The 23,828-nt window shown below is 46.4% G+C and overlaps 1 protein-coding gene across 2 annotated transcripts in view; it reads left to right on the plus strand.

Annotated features, from left to right (window-relative positions):
* The window catches only part of LOC309560776 (uncharacterized protein), a 338,659-nt gene that overhangs the window by 121,516 nt on the left and 193,315 nt on the right, over positions 1-23,828 (plus strand). The window contains exon 6 of one of the 2 annotated variants that reach the window (XM_082264432.1): positions 22,447-22,570. In XM_082264432.1, the coding sequence (XP_082120558.1) occupies positions 22,447-22,570 (124 nt within the window). Of the gene's footprint in view, positions 1-22,446; positions 22,571-23,828 lie in introns of those variants that run through there. The other variant, XM_082264433.1, reaches the window with a different exon arrangement.

Here is a 23,828-nt window from a genome sequence, read left to right on the forward strand (position 1 = left end):
GCACTAATTGATCAGTGATAAACCTGACAGGCTGGTTATACAGAGGTCTATCTACCACTCGACTTCTGTACAACCAGCCTACCCATACATTGGTGGAATTTCAGTTGGTCCGTGCTGAACCAGCCAAATTTCCATTGATGTATAACTGGCTTAAGATAGTAGTCTCATGCAGTAGGAAATATGCACCTCTCTGTCATTGAGGTCTACTGCTCTCCTTTCTCAGCATAGATGTCCCCTCTGCTCTGCCATTATATATGCGTGATATGTGAGTGCTGCAGACACCGGGTTCTAGATGAACACATACCCTGTTGTCCTGAAGCACTTACTGACCACAATGAGCAGTGATGTTCCTCTTCTACACTGAGAAAAGGTTCTAACACCTGGCCTGACTAGGTGTTAAATCCAGGGGATTTAACACCAAGTTTACACTGGTTTTAAGACTCTTCTAAGCTAACACGGGTTATTAAACAGGTACATTCCTATACTAACACTGTAGTTATCACAGAGACAACACCGTAAGGTGAAGAGAGGTGATATTTGGGTCCCACCTTAGTTAACACAGTGTACTAAACATGTCTTAGGCTTTATCACAGAGAATCAGGGTGGTAATTCCCTAACACCACTTAACACCTGTTTAACACCGGTTACTAAATGTACACCCTGGTCTGGTAAACTACAATATGTACAATTTTTGTATTTACTTTTAGATGCATTTTAACCAGTTAAGGACCTTAAATGTAGGAGATGCATACCAAAAACACTTCAACAAAATTTCTAGAATGTATCGCCTGTGCCCTCCTCCTCTCCCCTGCTGCTGCTGCTGCTCCCACTGCTATTACCAGCTGTCAAAATGATAGATGGGGATTTTTATGTATTAGCTGTCAAATAGCAGCTTCTCCTGTGTAAACAACTAGTCTTGTGGATGCTTTGCAGGTGTCATTAAGTAAATACAATGTAACAGTATATTGCCACACTGTATTCATTATTTCATTCATATGTAGATCAAAGGTCTGACACTTGATTTGCATATGGCATCAGTTATACAGTGCTTTGCGAAAGTATTCAGCCCCCTTGAACTTTTCAAACTTTTGCCACATTTCAGGCTTCAAACATAAAGATATAAAACTGTAATTTTTTTGTGAAGAATCAACAACAAGTGGGACACAGTCATGAAGTGGAACGAAATTTATTGGATATTTCAAACTTTTTTAACAAATAAAAAAACTGAAAAATTGGGCGTGCAAAATTATTCAGCCCCCTTAAGTTAATACTTTGTAGCTGAAAAACTAAGTACCTGCGCTGCTTAAACCGAAACCATAAACATCAGTTGTGCTAATAAATAAATATCATCATAAAGTGCTCGTGCAAATAACTGTGCAACTGTGTATATAAATATAGTGTTACACTAAATATAACAGCATAAATATTATAAATAAACTCATATGTGTGACATATCATATATCAAAAATAATTATAAATATAAAGTTCATAACAATAAATATCTTCCAAACTGAATAAAGTGCAAGTCTCTTGTGCTACTATAAGTGCTCCGTGCTCAAGATATATGGATAAAGTGCCGGTGCTCAGTCCTTGTGAGTTAGTGCTCCCCTCTCGGTCCCACACTCACCAGAAGCTGAGAGTAATATCGCCTTAAAACTGGTTGTATAAGGTAACCGCCTCTTATGGATCACCAACAGATATAAGCTGTAGATCTCCTGTGCCTCTATATCCAGGTAAATATCCAGGTGATGCTCCCCAGTATCATAAAAAGAAAAGGGCCATCATCGTGCAGTATGTTCTAAAAGTTTATTTTCCACGCAATAAAAAGATACACTTACAATACATGAAGAATCAATCCGCCTTTAGCAAACCCACGGGACGCCAAACAAATGGCCGTGCGTTCCACCCGTGTAACCGGAAGCGGCTTGTGAACCATTCCATTGTAGATTTTGCTTTATGTTTTGGATCATTGGAAGACAAATCTCCGTCCCAGTCTCAGGTCTTTTGCAGACTCCTTCAGGTTTTCTTTCAGAATGGTCCTGTATTTGGCTCCATCCATCTTCCCATCAATTTTAACCATATTCCCTGTCCCTGCTGAAGAAAAGCAGGCCCAAGCCATGATGCTGCCACCACCATGTTTGACAGTGGGGATGGTGTGTTCAGGTTGATGAGCTGTGTTGCTTTTACGCCAAACATAACATTTTGCCTTGTTGCCAAAAAGTTTGATTTTGGTTTCATCTGACCAGAGCACCTTCTTCCACATGTTTGGTGTGTCTCCCAGGTGGCTTGTGGCAAACTTTAAACAACACTTTTTATGGATATCTTTAAGAAATGGCTTTCTTCTTGCCACTCTTCCATAAAGGCCAGATTTGTGCAGTATACGACTGATTGTTGTCCTATGGACAGAGTCTTCCACCTCAGCTGTAGATCTCTGCAGTTCATCCAGAGTGATCATGGGCCTCTTGGCTGCATCTCTGATCAGTCTTCTCCTTGTATGAGCTGAAAGTTTAGAGGGATGGCCAGGTCTTCGTAGATTTGCAGTGGTCTGATACTCCTTCCATTTCAATATTATCGCTTGCACAGTGCTCCTTGGGATGTTTAAAGCTTGGGAAATCTTTTTGTATCCAAATCCGGCTTTAAACTTCTCCACAACAGTATCTCGGACCTGCCTGGTGTGTTCCTTGTTCTTCATGATGCTCTCTGCGCTTTAAACGGACCTTTGAGACTATCACAGTGTAGGTGAATTTATACGGAGACTTGATTACACACAGGTGGATTCTATTTATCATCATTAGTCATTTAGGTCAACATTGGATCATTCAGAGATCCTCACTGAACTTCTGGAGAGAGTTTGCTGCACTGAAAGTAAAGGGGCTGAATAATTTTGCACCCCCAATTTTTCAGTTTTTTATTTGTTAACAAAGTTTGAAATATCCAATAAATTTCATTCCACTTCCTGATTGTGTCCCACTTGTTGTTTCTTCACAAAAAATTACAGTTTTATATCCTTATGTTTGAAGCCTGAAATGTGGCAAAAGGTCGCAAAGTTCAAGGGGGGCCGAATACTTTCGCAAGGCACTGTATCTTACAAGCAAAACAATTTTCACTGTTGCCTAAAAATTCACAAAATTCAAAAGAAACATAATTTTAGTGTAATTTTGAATGGGACAAAGTATGGGAATAAAATGCAGTCCTCATTTTTTTTTACAATAAATTTGCTTTTGTAAAGCTAACACTGGTCAAAATAAGAAAACAATGCATTCTATCTTCTATAGATTACATAGAATAAATTTATTTTTATCCTAAGAAATGACAAAGTAATTATCAACAGGCATAAAGTGGAAATGTAAACATTGCTCTGTCCATAAGTGGTATGAGGGTATGACAGCTAAACCCATTAAAGCTGACCTTCACCCTAAAGCCTAGTAAACACTATTCGTTTTTTTTTTTTTTTTTTTTTCGTTCAACCAAGCGGGTTGAATTAAAGAAAAAAACTGTTCTTTCCAGTCCGAGCCGCTGTACTCACCATGCGAAGTAAGTTCAGCGATCTTCCCTGCTCAGCTCTTGTGTTCTTACAGGGGGATGGCCCCCGTCAGAAAACTCTGATCAGCACTCTCTGCCATTGGCTAAGAGCACAGATCGGGAGTCGGTCAGCTGCTGGACAGACCGACATACACACGGGTCAAATGTTGTCCCATGTGTACCTGGCTTTAGGCCTCATTCACTCTGTAAGCTCAAAGACCTTTTTTCCTTCTAGAGAAGTTTAGCAAGGTTTTTTTTTTTTGTTTTTGGAAAAGTCATGGTGTGCTGCCCTGCCGCCTCGTTCTCTTACAAATGTACATTTTGTTTTATTTACTTATTTTTTTCCAACAAAGTAATTTATGCTGCAAAGCAGCACTTCAGTGTTTTTCGTCTAGGCGAGATGTGCTGCATGCTTCAGGTCCTGAGAGAGCCCTACAGCACTTGTACATTATGGCATTACCTTGCAGGTTAGCTTGTATTTCTTTTCTTTTTACTTGGAACTCTTTACTGTCTCTTTCAAGTATGCTATCACATAAGGAGCTATTGGTGTGACGATGATGCTGCACTGCTCCTAAATTCAGAACAGAGTTGCCGCTCTTCTGTAGTTTTGTATCTGCTTCTACTACAATGGGAAAAAATGTTGCAGTGAAGGGTGGGTGTGGCTATTACACCTCGTTCATCTGAAATCACACGATTTCAAAGCCGCATGTCAGTAAGACTTGGAAGATATCTGTATGGCTTCATGCATGGATGTCTATGCAAGCCGCACTTGAAATCTCCAATAGTAATGCAGAAACTATTTTTTTTTAAATCAACTTGTGTGGAGCGCTACCCAAAATTGGGGAACCCACCCCCCTATTATACTTCTTGAATAATGTGTAAGCTGAGTAATTCCTAGTAATCAACAAATAAATAATACATTAAATGCATCAACATAATTTCAGAGAAAAGTCTGTGATAATAAATATTCATGATTGTGAAATTAAGTTCTCCAATGTGCAAAAGTACTGTAGATTCAAATAAAGTGCAGTTCATGCTCCCCCTCAGTGTGCCCACTCACTCACCAGCTGCTATGAACCCCCAATGACAGGAGTCAAATGTGCTTTAAAGGAGGAGGAGGAGCAGGAGCTATGCTCCTGGGTATGTTGGTCCGTGTTGTCCTCCTCACTGGCTTGGCTCCTCCGTGTTTAGGGGAAGTAAATTGCTCGTGCATACATGTGGAAAAAGAGATACTTATAGAGTAATTTCCTTTTTTAATTTAAATTAAGTTAAAAACATATCTATTCACATTTATATGAAGGTATACAAGCATAAAAAAGCATTGATGTGCATCTCACCAGCCGGATATGATGTCACCACTAGTCATTTGATGCATTTCACCCCTCCCACAGGGCATTATCAAAGGAACCAGACATACCTCATGTGTGGAACAGTTGGTGTTCATGTACATGTGTGAGCCCTGTGCATGCATTTACATATATGTATGTGCTCGGGGCAATGGGGTTGCGTTTCCTTTTTATATAATTATAATTTTATACTTTTTTAAAAAAAACATTTTTTACATTTTTTTTATCTACCTTTATTGCTTTTACTAGGGGCTAAAACTTCCCCTGTGTGATTAGCATGGGCAGGTGACAAGTCTTCTTTATAAAGTCATCAGGGTCGGATAGATCACTAATGTCCCCTCTGCCTTCCACAGAAGCTAATCAAATGCAAACTGTGCTTGATTAGCTGCTTGTTTGGCCACAGTAGCCAATGAATGACTGTTCTGATCCCAGAACTGACTAAATGCTCATTGGTTCCGGGGTCACCCATTGCAGGGGAGATCAGGGAACCAACGTGAGGCACTTTTATGATGAAGTAAAAGGGATCTGGCAAGCTCTAGAACTGCCTGAACAATTTTTACTGAAAAACCAAGAGTTGGCTAAAAATAATACCACGCTCACCCCTGCAATTGAAGCTTGTTTTAAACACTTGAAGCTCAAAGACGTATATTAAGGTATTGTGGACAGCATGTTGTTAATGTTCCATATTAGTTGCTGCATGTATTCCCTTCAGCTGTGAGGGTATAGGTGTCAAAGTATGCAACATTACAGTTGCTCACCTTCGTAAATGTATCCCCATAGCAGAACATTTTCCTGTGCTTAACTTAAAACCATTCTGCCTGCATCTAGAAAATGCCACAAATGTTTATTTTCATTCTGTTTGTTCCTTTGTAAATATCATAAGCCATCTGGAGTGAGTGTTTAATAACTGCGAGTGGTAAATTAAACACAGATGTGACTCAGGCAGGGCCCCTTCACTTTTACACAAGTAAAGTCTCCAGTATGCTTAGATATGGAAAGGTTCAAATCTTTTATAGTAATTTAACGTGAACTCTATAGAAAGCATTACTTTATATTAACACCTTTCCATTTGGATTAGCCTTAAGTGGGGTACACTCCATAAGAAAATCGGGTCAACGATCGTATCATTTTCCTTGTATCATAGAAAAGTTGGAACCGAGGAAGGAAATGTACGAACATTCTCTTAAGACAAAGGCTTTTTTTTGTTTGTTGTTTCTGATCTTGCACTGTCTTTTTTTTATGCTCTTTCTTGTGCACGATTCAATCGAAAATGGTACACATTAAACGAAATTCATTCATTCTGTTCCCGTACAAGAAAAAATTTGGAGTTTGTCCCTTCAGAAATTTTCATTCTCAAGGTCGGAATTGGCTGTCGAAAGTGGTGTACACGCTATCAGAAAATCATACAATCCTTCCTCAGATGAAAATGTTTGACGATTTTCTTCCAGCATGTACACCCCATTACTGTATGCCTTTGTATCCTGTATTCTTCAACCACTTCCCGCAAAATCACATACCTGTACGTCATTTTGAGGAAGTGCTTTTACCAGAGTGATGCCGGCAGCGAGAGCTTTTTGAGTGGACATTCGGCTTTCATGTGATAACGGATGCGGCTAAGCAGCACGCTCGGCCGGTATTGCAAGCAGCGGAATGGGACCTCCTCTCTAGCCTTCTGTCGCTCTGCTTCGGTCTCCCGTCCCGGCCCAAGCGACCACCCGGCACTCCGAACAAAACCGGAATCGGCTTTGATCGGGTCTCCGATGTAGTAACCGGGAAGCGACGTCACTCCCATTTTACTCAGCAGCCAATGGCAGCGATTTAATAGAATCTAAAGTATTCAAAAATGCAGACTTTGGCGTTTTTAATACTTTGAAGTGCAGAGGAGAGGTTTGGGGTCTTTTAGACCCCAGATCCCTCCAAAAGGAGTACCTTTCACTGCCTATTACTGTGACAATGGATTTTTATATTCCTTGTGACAGCAATAAAAGTAATCAAAACTTTTTTCTTTTACGTCCTCTGACAGTCGCCGCCGATCCATATAAGCCTTCACTAGTGGGTAATGGTGCCCTCTGCAGGAGTAAGCTAGAAATGTTAATACAAAACTTTTCTATACTTAGACACACCTCTAGGGGGCTGTCCCCAGCCATTATCCGTGATCCAGTCACAACTGGGCCTCTGTTTTATGCTGCCTAGCTTAGGAGTAGGCTAGCTTTTCTAGCTGGGACCTAGTGTCTCGGTTTTTCTTTCTGTTTTTTTCTGACAATATGTATTTTTCTTCTGAAAAAAGGTTTTTATTTCTCTCACTATCACTAATTAGTCAGGGACTTTTTACTGGAGGACTACAAGTGACTGCAGAGCTGGGCCTCGCACTGGGTAATCTAGATCCTTGTGAAGTCCCAGCCTGCCAACGAGCATCACAGGTTACTGGTGCGCCCAGGCCTCGCAACGACAGTGCCCTTCGGAATGGGGATGAGCCTGCGGAGCTGCGTCTTCGCTGAGGGTGTCTCAACCCGGAATGCCCGCTTGTTGCCAGCATCTCTCCTTGGCTGACAGCACCCCCACTTAGGGTGGGAGGTCTCCCGCATCAGAGCCTTGCCTGCTTCCCTGGACTGGTGAGTACTGATACCCCCTTGTCCCTGGGGACTTTTGGGGGGTTTGTGGGCCCACTCTTAGGGGATGGCAGGGCTGGTGGTCTCTGTGGGATCCCCTGTCTGGCTGACTTAGTGTTATTTCCCTCCCTCCCTGGCCCTGCTGAGGGCGCTGTGTGAGGTTCTTGTTGTTTTGGGAGGGGCTCATAGCGGTGTGGGGTCTCCCTAGGGTCCCCTGTGGTGGCCGGACCACGTGTGTACGCTTAGTTTGGTGCCGTTTTAGCACGAGCGCCATTTTAGGTGAGGGCAGGTCACTGGGCTCTGTGTGGGCGCAGCAGGCATGTCATGTATACTGCCTTTCTACCGATTGGGCGCCATCTTAGGTAAGGCCACATGCCTAGTAAGGGCAAGCGGCCATCTTGCTGGTGCCTTTTTACATAGTTTCATTAGGCACCATTTTATTGTGGCTCCTGGGCTAGGCCTCTAAGGGCGTGAGGTCACTTCCTCTCTTTTCTTCCATTTTACCTCAGAGCAGTCTGTGACAGTAAAAATCCCCCCACAGTTTCATAAACTAACGCCAAAGGCATTTTTCTGCCAAAACTGTTTTTTTTTGTGGATTTTGCATTTTCTGAAGGAGCTCTTTCAAACAATGCAGGCTGCGGTGGGATTTGCAGGAACCGCCGATTTAAAGGGCCAGCGTCCCATTTATTTTATCTTGGCTTTCTGGACTCCCAGACCAAAAATTCCCCTACAGACCTGGTGGGGGCTTTGGGTATTCCTAAAGCCTCTTCCCTGGTCTCCATTTTCTGCTGCTCTTGCACTTTTTTTGCATCCATGGTGGATCAGCAGAGTGCCCTTCAAAAAAAAAAAAATAAATAATTTCTCTTCCTTCCTCCTACAGTCGCCGCCCATTCACACAGTCTTCACTTATGGGGGTATTGACTTCATCTCCACAGGAGTTTCTAGGCATAAGACTTGTAAAAGAACAATCAATCTACATAGTCACACCCATGGGGGCTGTCCTTCTAGTCCAATACCTCCCTGCAATAGCCATCCCAATTCAGTTTGTCTTCTGTCTAGCTTCAGGAGTGGATATGCTTCCCTGTGCTGAGGCTACAGTCTCAGCCTTTCTTTTTCTCTTATGATTTATTTTCAAATATGTCTTTTTTTCTTTACATTGCTAGCTGTTTATTTTATCAGCACTAGTTAGTGGATCTGCGGATGAAGACGGCGTCTGCAGAGCGGGGAATCAGACTGACCGTCCTGGTTCTCCAGGATAGAGGGTCAGATGGAATCCCAGCCCGCCATCGAGCGTTTTGCAGGCTATGTGTTCGCCCTGGCCTCACAAATGACCCATCCCTGTCCATCAGGGATGCAGCCATGTGAGGTGGCTACCTCACTGGACACAGCATAGGTTCGTCCGTGCACTACTAGTGTCCTGCGTTTTGGCTGGCGGCACTCCCCTGCCATGTGAAGGTGGGTGGTTTCCCGCTTAATATGAGGCACCCCACGCCATCGGGTACAGGTAAGTACATTCTATGCGGGGCCTCTGTCTGGGGTCGGCAGTCCTCTGTGTCTGTGGTGTCCCCTGTGTCTGTGCGTTTTGGGCTCCCTGGTCCCGGTCCCTGTGGGGGTTTTTATTCTCTCACGGCAGCGCTGTGTGGGGTTTTGGGGGTCCCTCTCCTAATGTCTCTTTAGGGTTCTTGGGGGTGCAGACACATGCGGCGACCGCTGCGGGTTTAAAAAACTGCCGGTCCGCCATTTTAAGTGTGGGCAGCATGTCTGGCTTCACTGTGGGCGCTCATACAGCATGCTATGTAGTGTATTTTCGCGCCTTACGGCGCCATCTTGTGTGTGGCACACCATCGTTCCGAGCACATGTCGGCGGCCATCTTGCCGAAGCCTCCCATTAGTTTACATAGGCATCCATTTTCCCTTGACCTGCAGCCTAGTTCAGCCTCCAGCGGTGACATCACTTCCTCCTTTCTCACAGAGCCGACTGAAGGAGCTGGTAACACTTTGTGGGGTTCTGTCCTGCTGTTCTTTTTCCTGTCCTGCCTTGTGTAATCTTCCTGGTCAGTTTTGTCCCTGCGAGGGGTCTGTGTGTCACAGTCTTATAGCGGTGTGCTGTGGGGGTCCGCGGCACACTTAAAGGGCCAGTTTAAAATAAATAAATTAAAATTTTCTTTTCTGTCATGGAATCCCAGGACAGCAAATTCCCGCCAGCTTTGGTGGGGGATTCAGGGTCAAAAATGGATGTGCTGATGTCTGAACGTGCTGCTAGGAAAAGGCCTAGAATCTCCTTTTCTTCTGATTCTGAGTGTGATTTGGTTGCTGTAGGTAGCGTGGCCCTTTCGGGGTCTCGCTCTTCTCAGGACCCGCAAGAGTCTGAGGGGAAGGCGGAGGTTGCAGGGGTGGATGACTCCCCCCCGGGTCGCCCGAGGAATGCGCAGCTATGGATGAGTTGATCCTAGCAGTAAAGGAAACACTACATTTGGAGGATGAGCTTACTCCTCCGGGAGTTGTGTCCTCTTTTGGTACACACGGACCCGCAAGACGGCGCAGGTTTTTCCTTGCCCCGCAGAGTTTCGCCATAAGGTGAATGAGCTATGGCGTAATTTAAAACACACCTTCGTGGTGCCTAAGAAGTTTCAACTTCTCTACCCTTTTGCGGCCACTACGATGGCGCACTGGTATGTGCCTCCTCAAGTGGATCACACGGTGGCCAGGTTGAATAAATCTACCCTGCTCTCCGGTGTTTAGGGACCCTACGGATAGGAGGCTGGAATCTCTTGCCCGACACTGCTACATGGTGGCGGGTTCCATGCTCAAGCCTATTTTTGCCTCTGTGATGGTGGCTCAGGCTGTAGCGGATTTGACCAAGGTGCTCAAACGCACCCTCGTGGCCGATTCTGCCCCTCCCACTACAGTGGAGATGGTGGATCAGATCTACCGTGGGATCATGTATTTGTGTGATGCAGCTCTAAATGAGGCCCCTTTGGCGATACGCTTGTCCAGTGTCGCTGTGATTAACCGTCGCTTAATCTGGTTGAAGGAAGACGGTGGCTGATATCCCCTATGCGGGGTCTCGCCTTTTTGGGGAATCCCTGGATAAATTGGTTAAATGAGTCACTGGGGGTAAGAGCACTTTACTGCCCCAGAACCCTAAGGGTAAGTTTTTCCGCGGTAAGCGGGCCCCCTCCTTTAAACCTACTCAGGGGTCCTTTCGTGCCATCAAGGCACAGAACAAGGGGAAACCCTTCAAGGGCCAAGGTGGCCAGAAGAAGCCCTGGTTTGGCAAACAAAAATCTGGCCAGGCTGGATCGGCGACTCAGTCCGCCTCGGCCTGAAGGGGCGCCCTCACCCGTTTCAGGGGTGGGGGGACGTTTGCGGGGTTTCCTCCAACCTTGGCTGCTCCGAATCACGGACAGGTGGGTTCAGGAAATCATTCGATCAGGGTACAAGATCGAATTTCTTTCACGGCCGGCGAACAGATTCTTTCCCTCAAATCTTCAATTGACCCCAGGGCGGTTGCAGGACCTGCATCAGGCGGTGCAGGATCTCCTCGCCCAAGGGGTGATCGTCCCGGTGCCTCATCGGGACAGGTTTCTGGGTTTTTATTCAAATCTGTTTACTGTGCCCAGAAAGGAGGGCAAAGTGCGTCCGATTCTGGACTTGAAAAGCGCTGAACCGCTTCGTGCGCGTTCGAAAATTCCGTATGGAATCCCTCCGATCGGTGGTGGCCTCCCTGAATCCGGGGGAGTTCCTGGCCTCTATAGACCTAAAGGATGAGTATCTGCACATCCCCATTTTCGAGGGTCATCAGAGGTATCTCCGATTCGCCATTGCGGAGGATCATTACCAATTTGTGGCGTTACCTTTCGGTCTCGCTTCGGCTCCAAAGGTCTTTACCAAAGTGTTGGCGCCTGTTCTGGGCCTGTTGTGGGCACAGGGCATTGCGGTCTTGGGTTATCTGGACGATCTCCTGTTAAGGTTGAGTGCCAGTCAGAGCCTGTTGCGCGATCTGTCCACTACGGTCCAGACGCTCCAGGAGTTTGGTTGGACGATCAACATTCAGAAGTCGACCTTGTCGCCTTCGGTTCGTCTCCAGTATCTGGTAATGGTTCTGGACTCTGCTCAAGCAAAGGTCTTCTTACCGGAGGACAAGCTCTGGACCCTACAGAACTAGGTCAGGTCCCTCAGGGACAACGAATCCTCGTCACTCAGGACCTGTATGCAGTCCCTGGGGTTGATGGTGTCAGCCTTCGAGGCGATACCGTTTGCACAGTTTCCCACGCGATCTCTTCAAGCGGAGACCCTGGCCAGGTGGGACAGACTGCCTCAGTCCTTGTACCTGAGAGTGTCTCTGAGTCGCCAGACGAGAATGGACCTCTTGTGGTGGCTACAGTTTCCGGCGGTGTCGGACGGAAAATCTTTCCGGCCGATTCTGGGGACGGTGATAACCACGGATGCCAGCCTGTCGGGCTGGGGTGGCCTTCTGGGCAACCTGTCTGCCCAGAGCACTTTGGTCGGAGGAGGAATCTTCCCTCCCGATAAACATTTTAGAGTTGAGAGCTATCAGACTGTGCTTGATCCATTGGTCGGATCGTCTTCAGGGCCGCCCTGTACGGGTGCAGAAGGACAATGCCACTACGGTGGCGTACATCAACCACCAAGGGGGCACCAGGAGTGCCCGGGTGGCCCAGGAAGTGACCAGCGTTTTGTCTTGGGCCGAGACTCATGTCCCGGCGATCTCGGCAGTTCACATTCCGGGTGTGGAGAATTGGCAGGCAGATTATCTGAGCCGCCAGACCCTGGACCAGGGGGAATGGTCCTTGCACCCGGAGGTATTTCAAATGCTGTGTGCTAAGTGGGGATCCCCGGATGTGGATCTGTGCGCATCTCAGCTAAACAACAAGGTGGAAAGGTTTGTGACAAGAATGCGCGATCCTCTGGCAGACGCCTCGGACGCGCTGGTGGTGCCTTGGCATCAGTATCATCTGATATATGCCTTTCCTCCGATTCAGCTGTTGTACAGGTTCCTTCGAAGGTTGGCCTCGGAACCAACATTGGTGATTCTGGTGGCGCCGGACTGGCCTCGCCGGTCCTGGTACACAGACATCGTTCACCTGGCCGTAGAGCCTCTGTGGCGGCTGCCAATGCGGGAAGATCTGCTGTCTCAGGGACCGATCTTCCATCCTGCTTTACAGTCGCTGGCTTTAACGGCCTGGCTGTTGAAAGCCAGGTCCTGAGAGACAGGGGTCTCTCCTCAGAGGTCATTCCTACTTTGATCAAGGCTAGAAAAGCCTCTTCTGGTAAGATTTATTACCGTACATGGAAAGCTTACTTTGCCTGGTGTGAGTCCAGGGGTTTTTCTCCTCATTCCTACTCGGTGGCGAGGGTGTTAGCTTTCCTCCAAACTGGTGTGGACCAGCGCCTGGCGTTGGCCACGATTAAGGGCCAGGTGTCTGCACTGGCTGTTCTTTTTCAGCACTCTGTGGCGTCTCATTCCTTGATTCGCACCTTTATTCAAGGTGTGCGTCACTTGGCCCCTCCCAGAAGGGAGCCCTCACCTCCATCGGACTTGAACTTGGTTCTGTCCGTGTTGCAGCGTTCCCCTTTTGAAAACATCAGAGAACTTTCGTTACCCATGCTATCTAAGAAGGTTGCGTTCCTGGTAGTGTCAGAGTTGGCGGCGTTGTCTTACCGCTCCCCTTACCTGGTGGTTCATAGGGATAAGGTGGTCTTGCGACCTAATCCGTCCTTTTTGCCAAAGGTAGTTTCGGAATTCCACCTGAATGAGGACATTGTTTTGCCTTCGCTTTGTGCGAATCCTAAGCATCCAAAAGAGGTTGCCTTGCATTCCTTGGATGTTGTCCGGGCGATCAGGGTTTACCTGTCGTCGACTGAATCCTTTCGACAATCTGATTCTCTCTTTGTCCTTCCTGAGGGACCTCGGAAGTGTATGGCTGCGTCTGCAGCAACCATTGCCAAATGGATCAGACAGACCATTGTACAGGCCTATTCGTTGCGGGAACGGGTTCCTCCCTTCCCTGTCAAGGCGCACTCTACAAGGTCGGTGAGTACGTCCTGGGCCTATCGGCATCAGGCTTCGGTGGCCCAGGTGTGCAAGGCTGCGACTTGGTCGTCGGTGCACACTTTCTCAAAGTTCTACAAAATTGATGTTCTGGCATCAGCTGATGCATCCTTTGGCCGCAAAGTTCTCTGTGCAGCTGTTCCATAGGGAACCCTGGTTTTGTACAGGTCCCTTTCTGTTGGGGTTGTTTTTCCCCTTGGTTGTTTGTTTTCCTGGATTGTTGCTCATGTTGAGCCCTTTTTTGTTACCCAGAAGGTTACCTTCTTGTACTTGTAAGGTTCCTTTCTGATGTGGGTTACTGCGTTGCTTTTTCTGGCGGTTGCGCTGCCCACCCCTCATGTCTACACTGCTTTGGGACGTCCCCATAAGTGAAGACTGTGTGAATGGGCGGCGACTGTCGGAGGACGTAGGAGAAAACGGAATTTTATAAAATCTTACCGTAAAATTCCTTTCTCTGAGTCCTCCGACAGTCACCGCCCCCGCCCCTCTTTTTGGGGTCTTTTTATACACTTTCACTGCTTGCGACAAAACTAAATTGGGATGGCTATTGCAGGGGGGTATTGGACTAGAAGGACAGCCCCCATGGGTGTGACTATGTAGATTAATTGTTCTTTTACAAGTCTTATGCCTAGAAACTCCTGTGGAGATGAAGTCAATACCCCCATAAGTGAAGACTTCGGAGGACTCAGAGAAAGGAATTTTACTGTAAGATTTTACAAAAATTCAGTTTTAAAAAGAATTAACGGCCTGTGCCCTCCCAGTCCTCGGACTCCGAGCCTAAATAGTTGCCACGGACGATGTCCCTTCTGTGGGGTCCATGTCCTCCTCTTCTGAGGAGGAGGGGGTGAAAGAATCTTCCTCAGTAGCGCGGGGATGCGCTGCCATAAGCTATCCTCATTAGCGCCATTACGGAAACTCTCCATCTTGACGATGAGTCCTCTCAGTCAAGTACAAGGGCTGCTTTCGGGATTCCGAAGTGCCCAGACATCGGGTCAGGTTTCCCTGCCCTGTGAATTTTCACAAACTTGTGCATGACTGGTATGCGACGTATTACACATATGCTGGTGTGGTGGTGCCGGAGCGTCTTTTCCAACCGCTATCCCTTTTTTGGAGGCGTGATCAGACGTGGGACGGTGTCCCCTTACGTGGACCACTTTGTCTCTGGACTGACTAAATCCACCTCGATGCCAGTTCAAAGATCTGGCTGATAGGCGCATTGAGGCGCTTTCCTGTTTACACCTGTGTTTGCAGCGGTGCTGACCTCTCAGGCTCTCGCGGCATGGGCCAAGGTGCTTCGTTGCACCCTGGTGGCGGAGTCGACCTATCCAACTGCCCCTGACTTGGTGGTTTGGGTTACCTGAACGGGGATGTACCTGTGTGACGCGGCCTTGGACGAGGCTCTGTTGGTCGCTCAGTTGTCTCCGGTCGGGGTCGCGATTCGCTGCCTTTTTTTGGCACAAAAGCTGGTCGGCTGACCATGCTTGCAGACAGACGGTGTCTGATGTTCCTTGTTGGTGAGTTGTCTTTTTGGGAACACTCAGGCTGAGTTGATTAAGGGGCTTACGGGGGTCAGAGTACTCGGTTGCCCCCGGTCACTAGGGGTGGGTCCTCCCGCGCTAGGTGGGGACCTTCCTTGATAGCTCAGCGTGGGTCCTTTCGTGCCTTAGGGCGCAGGACAAGGGCTTCAAGCCCTCTGGTGGTCACAAAAAGCCGTGGTCGGGTGAGACAAAGGCCGGTCAGTCTGGCTCGGCGGCCCAGTCCACCGCTTCCTGCAGGGACGCTCTCGCCCGTCTTAGGGGGGGGGGGAGGTCTGTGCTGCTTTCAGGTTCCCTGGTTGGTCCAGTATTCAGGACAGGGGTGTTCACGAGTTGCTTCTTTTTCAGGGTACAAGATCAGTTTTAGATCTCGCCCCGTGGACAGGTTCTTCCTGTCGGCTCTCCAGCTGCCTCCTGCTCATCTCAGGGGTCTCATAGGGGCGGTGCTTGTCCTGCTCGCCCAAGGAGTTTTTGTGCCCGTGTCTTCACAGGACAGGTTTCGCGTTTTTTTCTTCCATCCTGTTCACTGTGCCCAGAACAGGGGGCACAGTGCGTCCGCTTCGGGGCTTGCAGTCTCTGAACCGTTTTTTGCGGGTGCTGGAGTTCTGGATGGAATCCCTCAAAGCCGGTCGTGGCGTCATTGGGTCCAGAGGACTTCCTGGCCTCCCATCACCTTGCTTGGATAAGTGTCTACCCATCCCTATCTACAAGGGTTCTCAGAGATGTCTCCACTTCGCGGTGGCAAGGGAGCTGTCCAGTTTTCTAGCGCTACCCTTCGGTTTCACTTCGGCTCCCAGGTTTTTCATCAAGATTTTGGCTCCAGTGCGGGCCTTAGTGCTTTTAAAGGAGATTGCGTACTCTTTTATCTGGCCGACCTCCTGTTCAGGTCGAGTTTGTGTGCATCCTTGTCAAGTTTTCTGACCGTGCCGGTTTCAGACACTCTGGGAGTTCGGGTGGAACGTCCATTTTCATTGGTCGGCACTGACTCCTTCAGTTCATCTTCATTACCTGGGGATGGTCCTGGACTCGGCTCAGGCACAAGTTTTTTCTTCCGGTGGGCTAACCCCGGCTCCTGAGGGACGAGATCAGAGGGACGACGATCCCTCCTCCTTGCGGACCTATGTGCGGTCTCTGGGTCCCCATGGTTTCGGCTTTCGCAGCCGTCCACGTGGCCAGGTGAGGCAGGACGCTTCGGTCATTGGACAAGTAGTTTCTCTGTTCCATCGGCTGCGATCGGATCCTTTGTGGTGGCTCCGGTCGCCAACCCTGACACAGGGCCAGTCCTTTCGGCCTCTGTTGTGGACGGTGTTCACTGCGGATGCCAGCCTGTTGGGCTGGGGAGAAGTCCTGGGCACGGCTTGTGCCTGGGGGTTGTGATCGGCGGTGGGGGCCTCTTTGCTGTTACACGTCTTGGTGCCCCCCGCGATCAGGCTTTGTCTGTTTCCGTTGGTTATCTCAACTTCAGGGGTGTCCAGTTCCAGTATGGACAGACGACGCCACGGCTATGGCTTATATCAATCACCAAGGAAACATAGAAACATAGAATGTGTCGGCAGATAAGAACCATTTGGCCCATCTAGTCTGCCCAATATATCTGAATCCTATGAATAGTCCCTGGCCCTATCTTATATGAAGGATAGCCTTATGCCTATCCCATGCATGCTTAAACTCCTTCACTGTATTTGCAGCTACCACTTCTGCAGGAAGGTTAGTCCATGCATCCACTACTCTCTCAGTAAAGTAATACTTCCTCATATTACTTTTAAACCTTTGCCACTCTAATTTAAAACTGTGTCCTCTTGTGGTAGTTTTTCTTCTTTTAAATGTGCTCTCCTCCTTTACCGAGTTGATTCCCTTTATGTATTTAAAAGTTTCTATCATATCCCCTCTGTCTCTTCTTTCTTCCAAGCTATACATGTTAAGGTCCTTTAACCTTTCCTGGTAAGTTTTATTCCTGCAATCCATGTACTAGTTTAGTAGCTCTTCTCTGAACTCCCACTAGAGTATCTATATCCTTCTGGAGATATGGCCTCCAGTACTGCACACAATACTCCAAGTGAGGTCTCACCAGTGTTCTGTACAGCGGCAAAAGCACTTCTCTTTCTACTGCTTATACCTCTCCCTATACATCCAAGCATTCTGCTGGCATTTCGTGCTGCTCTATTACATTGTCTTCCCACCTTTAAGTCTTCTGAAATAATTACTCCTAAATCCCTTTCCTCAGATACTGAGGTCAGGACTGTGTCAAATATTCTATATTCTGCCCTTGGGTTTTTACGCCCCAGGTGCATTATCTTGCACTTATCCACATTAAATTTCAGTTGCCAGAGTTCTGACCATTCTTCTAGTTTTCCTAAATCCTTTTCCATTTGGCGTTTCCCTCCAGGAACATCAACCCTGTTACATATCTTTGTGTCATCAGCAAAAAGACAAACCTTACCATCGAGGCCTTTTGCAATATCACTTATGAAGATATTAAACAAAATTGGTCCCAGTACAGATCCCTGAGGTACCCCACTGGTAACATGACCTTGTTCTGAATGTTCTCCATTGACTACAACCCTCTGTTGTCTGTTAATCAGCCACTGCCTAATCCACTCAATAATATGGGAGTCCATGCTCAATGACTGCAGTTTAGTGATAAGTCTTCTATGTGGGACAGTGTCAAAAGCCTTACTAAAATCTAGATATGCAATGTCTACTGCACCTCCACCGTCTATTATTTTAGTCACCCAGTCAAAAAAATCTATAAGATTTGTTTGACATGATCTCCCTGAAGTAAACCCATGTTGTTTTTCATCTTGCAATCCATGGGATTTAAGATGTTCCACAATCCTATCCTTTAATAGGGTTTCCATTAATTTGCCTACTATTGATGTCAGACTCACTGGTCTATAGTTGCTCGATTCCTCCCTACTACCTTTCTTGTGAATCGGCACGACATTTGCCAATTTCCAATCTTCTGGGACGACTCCTGTTACTAATGATTGGTTAAATAAATCTGTTAATGGTTTTGCCAGCTCACCACTAAGCTCTTTTAATAATTTTGGGTGTATCTCATTAGGACCCTGTGACTTATTTGTCTTCACTTTAGACAGCAATCTTACAATGTCTTCCTCTGTAAAGGCACATGCATCAAACGATTCATCCTTTCAAGTGGAGGTCCTTCTCCTTCTTTTTCTTCTGTAAAAACTGAACAGAAGTATTCATTAAGGCAGTCGGCTAGCCCTTTATTCTCTTCTACATACCTTCCGTCCTTTGTTTTTAATTTAGTTATTCCTTGTTTTAATTTCCTTTTTTCATTTATATATCTGAAGAATGTCTTATCCCCCCCAAGGGGGCACCAAGAGTGCCCGGGCGGCCGAGGAAGTGGCCTTGCTCCTGTCTTGGGCGAATTGTGCATTCCTGTGCTTTTCGGCTGTTCCCATTCCGGGTGTGGAAAATTGGCAGGCGGACTGTCTGAGTCGCCTGACCTTGGACCAGGGAGTCTGGTCCCTGCATCCGGAGGTGTTTCGCCTCCTGTGTGCCCGGTGGGGGACTCTGGACGTGGATCTGTTAACGCCCCGTCTCGACCATGGGGTTGGGAAGTTCGTGGCTGGACCTCGCAATCCTCTGGCGGATGCCACGGATGCGTTCGGGGTGCCTTTAGCACCGGTATTGGCTGTTGTATGCCTTCCCTCCGGTTCAACTGTTGTCCAGGTTCCTCCGCAGGTTGGCGTTGGAACGGATATCGGGCTTCTGGTGGCCCCAGACTGGCCATGTCAGTCCTGGTATGCGGCCATCGTTCAGATGGTCGTCGGGCCTCCCTGGCGGCTTCCACTGCGGGACAATTTTCTGTTTCTAGGGCCGATCATCCTTCCTGCTTTGCAGTCTCTGACTTTAACGGCGTGGCTGTTTAGAAGCCAGGTCTTGAGGGGTAGGGGTTTTCCACAGGCGGTCATACCTACATTATTGCAGGCTCGTAAAGCTACCTCGAGGAAGATTTCTCATCGCACCTGGAAAGTGTATATGCCTGGTGCGGATCGCATGCATTCCATCCTTGCTCCTTCTTGGTGGCGAAAGTTTTTGGCCTTCCTGCAGAAAGGAGTGTATCAGTGTTTGGCGCTGAACGCGATCAAGGGTCAGTTGCCGGCTTTGGCCGTCTTTTTCCACATCCCTTGGCATCATATTCTTTGCTTCGCACTTCCTCATAAGGGTGCGGCGTCTGGCTCCTCCAAGGAAGGCTCCCTTGCCTCCCCGGGGCCTGAATTTGGTGTTGTCTGTGTTACAACTACCTCCCTTTGAAAACATCAGAGTTTTTCCTCTGCCTATGTTGTCCCAGACAGTTTCTTTTCTGGTGGCTATCATGTCTGCTCGCAGAGTGTCTGCATTGGCGGCTTTGTCTTGCCGTTCTCCTTATCTGTTGTTTCATAGGGATGAAGTGGTTCTGCGACCCACTCAGTCTTTTATTCCCAAGGTGGTTTCTTCGTTCCACCTCCACGAGGATATTGTGCTGCCTTCGCTTGTGAGTAGCCCGAGCATCTCCAGGAGATGTCTTTGCATTCCTTGGATGTGGTCCGGGCGGTCAGGGTTTTCCTGGCTGCCGCGGCATCTGTTTGGCAGTCTGATTCCCTGTTTGTTCTTCCCAAGGCACTGCGGCTACCTTTTCTCCGTGGATCAGACTGACAATTTTTGTTTCCGGCCTATTCCGTCAAGGGTCAGGTTCCTCCTTTCCCTGTAAGGGCCCTTTCTACTGGAGCCGCCAGCGTCTCTTGGGTTTTTCGCCATCAGGCTGCTCTGGCTCAGGTTTACAAAGCGGCAACCTGGTAGTCTGTGCACTCTTTCACACAATTCTACAGAGTTGATGTTTTGGCATCCTTTGATGCTTCCCTTGGCTGCAAAGTTTTGAGGTGCGGCGGTTGTTTGCAGAGACTTTTTTTTTTTCTGTCTCTTCCTTGGGGTGTTTTTCGTTACCTTTTCAGTTGGTTGCATCTTCCCACCCCTCACACCTGCAATGCTTTGGGATGTCCCAATAGTGAAGGCTTATATGGATCGGCGGCGACTGTCAGAGGACGTAAGAGAAAATTGAATTTTTGTAAGAACTTACCATAAAATTATTTTCTCTGAGTCTTCTGACAGTCGTTGCCCCCGCTCCTCTGTTTTTTTTTGGATCTGGGGGTTATTGCCTTCCGGTACTGCTTGCTACAAACTGAGTTGTGACTGGATCAGAGATAATGGCTGGGGACGGCCCCCTAGAGGTGTGTCTAAGTATAGAAAAGTTTTGTATTAACATTTCTATCTGCCTAGCTTACTCCTGCAGTGGGCGCCATTACCCAATAGTGAAGGCTTATATGGATCGGCGGCGACTGTCAGAGGACTTGGAGAAAATAAGTTTACGGTAAGTTCTTAAAAAAATTATATATATATATTTTTTTTTTAAAGGGACAGTGTAAAAATAAATAAAAAAATAAAATAAGGAAAAAATTTTTTTAAAACGCCCTGTCCCTGTGTGCTCGCACACCAAAGAAAACGCATACCTAAGTCACACTTGCAAATGTAAACAGTGTTCAAATCACACATGTTAGTTATCCCCACAAATAATTCTAGCAAAAGACCTCCTCTGCAACTCGAAACTGGTAACCATTAAAAAATGTAAAGCATTGCCTATGGAGATTTTTTAAGTACTGTAGTTTGTTGCCATTCAACGAGTGTGTGCAATTTTAAAGTGTAACCTGTTGGGTATCTATTTACTCGGCATGATATCTTTCACAATATCCAAAACAAATTGGGCTAACGTTACTGTTTTTTTATTTTTTTTTTTTAAATTCAGTGAAGTGTATTTTTTCCACAAGAAATTGCGTTGGAAAGACCGCTGCGCAAATACCGTGTGACATAAAATATTGCAACGACCGCCATTTTATTCTCCAGAGTCTCTGCAAAAAAAAAAGTAAAATGTTTGGAGGTTCTGAGTGATTTTCTAGCAAAAAATACTGATTTTTTATCTTGTAAGCAACAAATGTCAGAAACAGGCCTGGTCTTTAAGTGGTGAAAGGAGTTCTTCAGTCTGAAAATAAATTAGGTCAACAACTACAAATACTGTAGCTGCTGAATTTTTTTAATAAAAGGACACTTACCTGTCCAGGGATCCAGCACTGTCCTCACCCAGGCTGGTTCTTCACTAGTCTTCAGGTCTAAGGCACCAGCATGTTTACTGTGGGAAGCCGGCTGTGACTCTGACTGGTTAAGATCTACTTTAAAGCTAAACCCTCCTATTGTTTTCAGCCAATGTAGCTGCTTTTTGTTTGATCTTTAACTGCCATGGTGCTACACGGTTGCAAAGCTATGCGGAAAACTGCAGACCTGCTGCATAATCCCACACAGCTCCGCACGCGACATCACACCTGCAGCTTGGTGTGAACAAACACATAGGAAACAGTTGTTTCCTGTGTGTCTTGCAGAGACCAGCAATTTCTGCTGCAGAGAACTGCAGGTCTCTACAGATGGTGTAAACGAGCCTGTGCAGTCCAGTGCAGTTTTTTTTTTTTAAATCAAAACCGCTTGGATAGTAGGTTATATGGTTTTCAATGGCATAGTTCACACCAATGTGGTCAGTTCCAGTAAAAAAGTATAACCTGTAGCATATTTCTTGCACTGGACTGTGCTGGAAAGCAGTATAACGCATCAAAATTGCACCAAAAACGCACTAGAACACACATGTCCTTAAGGTTCCCTTTTTAAAACAAGTATCTTTACCGTGGCATGTTACCGTTGTAAATTAGGCCTTAAATGGAACTAAGCCCATCTATTCAATTGTTTCAAAAACTGTTCCCGGACAATGCTGGGAATGTATCTGTCACATTAGTTGTACTCTCAAACAAACTGTCAAACCATCAAATGGCTGAAGTCATAACTGATCACATATGCAGCTCTATGACAGCTGAAGATCAGATCAAACAAAGGCTAAGATGGCAGCTTCCTTGGCTGAAAAGGATAGGAAGGTTTATTTCCACTTTAAGAGCCGGTTCACACTGGGGCGACCAGGTCGCCTGACAAGTCACCGCGGGTCGCCTGCCATAGATTAGCACAGGACCCGTTCTAATAGGAGCGACACAAGTCGCTCCGACTTAGAAAAAGGGTCCTGAGCTAATTTGGGGCGACCTGCATTGACTTCAATGATATGAAGTCTGTGCATGCCGCTCCGAGGTCGCGGTGCGAGCTGCGCACCGCGACTTCACAGGTCGCCCCGGAAAGTCGGGTCGCGCCTATGTGAACCGGCTCTTATAATTACAGTCACATGTCTAAAAATACAGATCCGTATCTGTGTAAAACTTTGTCAAATTACATCTACTCTCTGTAATCATTTTTTCTCTTTTATGCAGGTACCAAAAGAGACAAAGCCCACAAGACACAGAGGCTGAAGGTAGTCTTTGTACAAGTGACAATAAACCAAGAAATAAGGAAACACTAAGTTTTGTTAGTAAACGTACCTCCAAGAAGAAGAAGGTAACAGTAAAGGCATTTGTTTTTAACAGCTGTGATCATTTCATTTCTAAATTATTGGTGTAACCTGGGTTAAGGGCCAGAAATTCTTATAAATAATCATACAGACAAAAAAAAAAAAAAAAAATTGTCATGTTTTTAGTGTAATTCCTTTTAATTTAGATATAAGCCTAGTCAATAAAATTTCTTATCTGCTTTTAACATTTAGGTGTCATTTCAGAAGTCAATTTTTATACCTTTAAATCTGCAGCTTTCTTTAAATTAACACCTGGTGAACCTACCATGATCGTCCTTGTTCAGGCTGTTCCTGTAATAGGATGACAATGCTTTGTCTCTGTCCCCCAATTGTGAACATGTGCTGTCCCTCCATCACACAGGCTTTCCTGGTGAGGATAATGTTTGCGGATTATATGTCTTCCGTATGTATATAATAAAGATAAATTAATGGAACTTGTTTGTTACATGTTTTTTAGAAATCTTTGCAAATTTATTAAAATTAAAATACTAAATAAATCTCATGTACATAGGTATTCACAGCCTTTTCTCAATACTTTGTTGAAGCACCTTTTGGCACCAATTACAGTCTCAAGTCTCGTTGAGTATGATACTACAAGCTTAGCACATCTACTTTTGGGCAATTTCTTCCATTCTTCTTTGCAGGACCTCTCAAGCTCCATCAGGATGGATGGGGAGCGTCGGTGCCCAGCCAATTTCAGATCTCTTCAATTGGGTTCAAGTCTGGTTTCTGGCTGGGCCACTCAAGGACATTCACAGAGTTGTACCTGTAGCCACTCCTTTGTTATCTTGGCTGTGTGCTTTGGGTCGTTGTCCTGTTGTGACTTGAACCTTTGCCCCAGTCTGAGGTCCAGAGCGCTCTGGAGCAGGTTTTCATCAAGGATGTCTCTGTACATTGCCGCATTCATTTTTCCTCGATCCAGACTAGTCTCCCAGTTCCTGCCACTGAAAAACATCCCCACAGCATGGTGCTGCCACCAACATGCTTCACTGTAGGGATGGTATTGGTCAGGTGATGAGCAGTGCCTGGTTTCCTCCAGGAATAATGCTAGCCATTCAAGCCAAAGAGTTCAATCTTTGTTTCATAAGACCAGAAAGTTTTGTTTCTCATGGTCTGAGAGTCCTTCAGGTGCCTTTTGGCAAACTCCATGTGGGCTGTCAGGTGGCACCTGAGCTCAATTTTGAGTGTCATGACAAAGGCTGTGAATACTTATGTATATGTGATTTTTTTTTTTTTTTTTTTTTT

The sequence above is a fragment of the Pelophylax lessonae genome (assembly GCF_965119305.1).
Source record: "Pelophylax lessonae genome assembly, chromosome: 7".
NCBI lineage: Eukaryota > Metazoa > Chordata > Amphibia > Anura > Ranidae > Pelophylax > Pelophylax lessonae.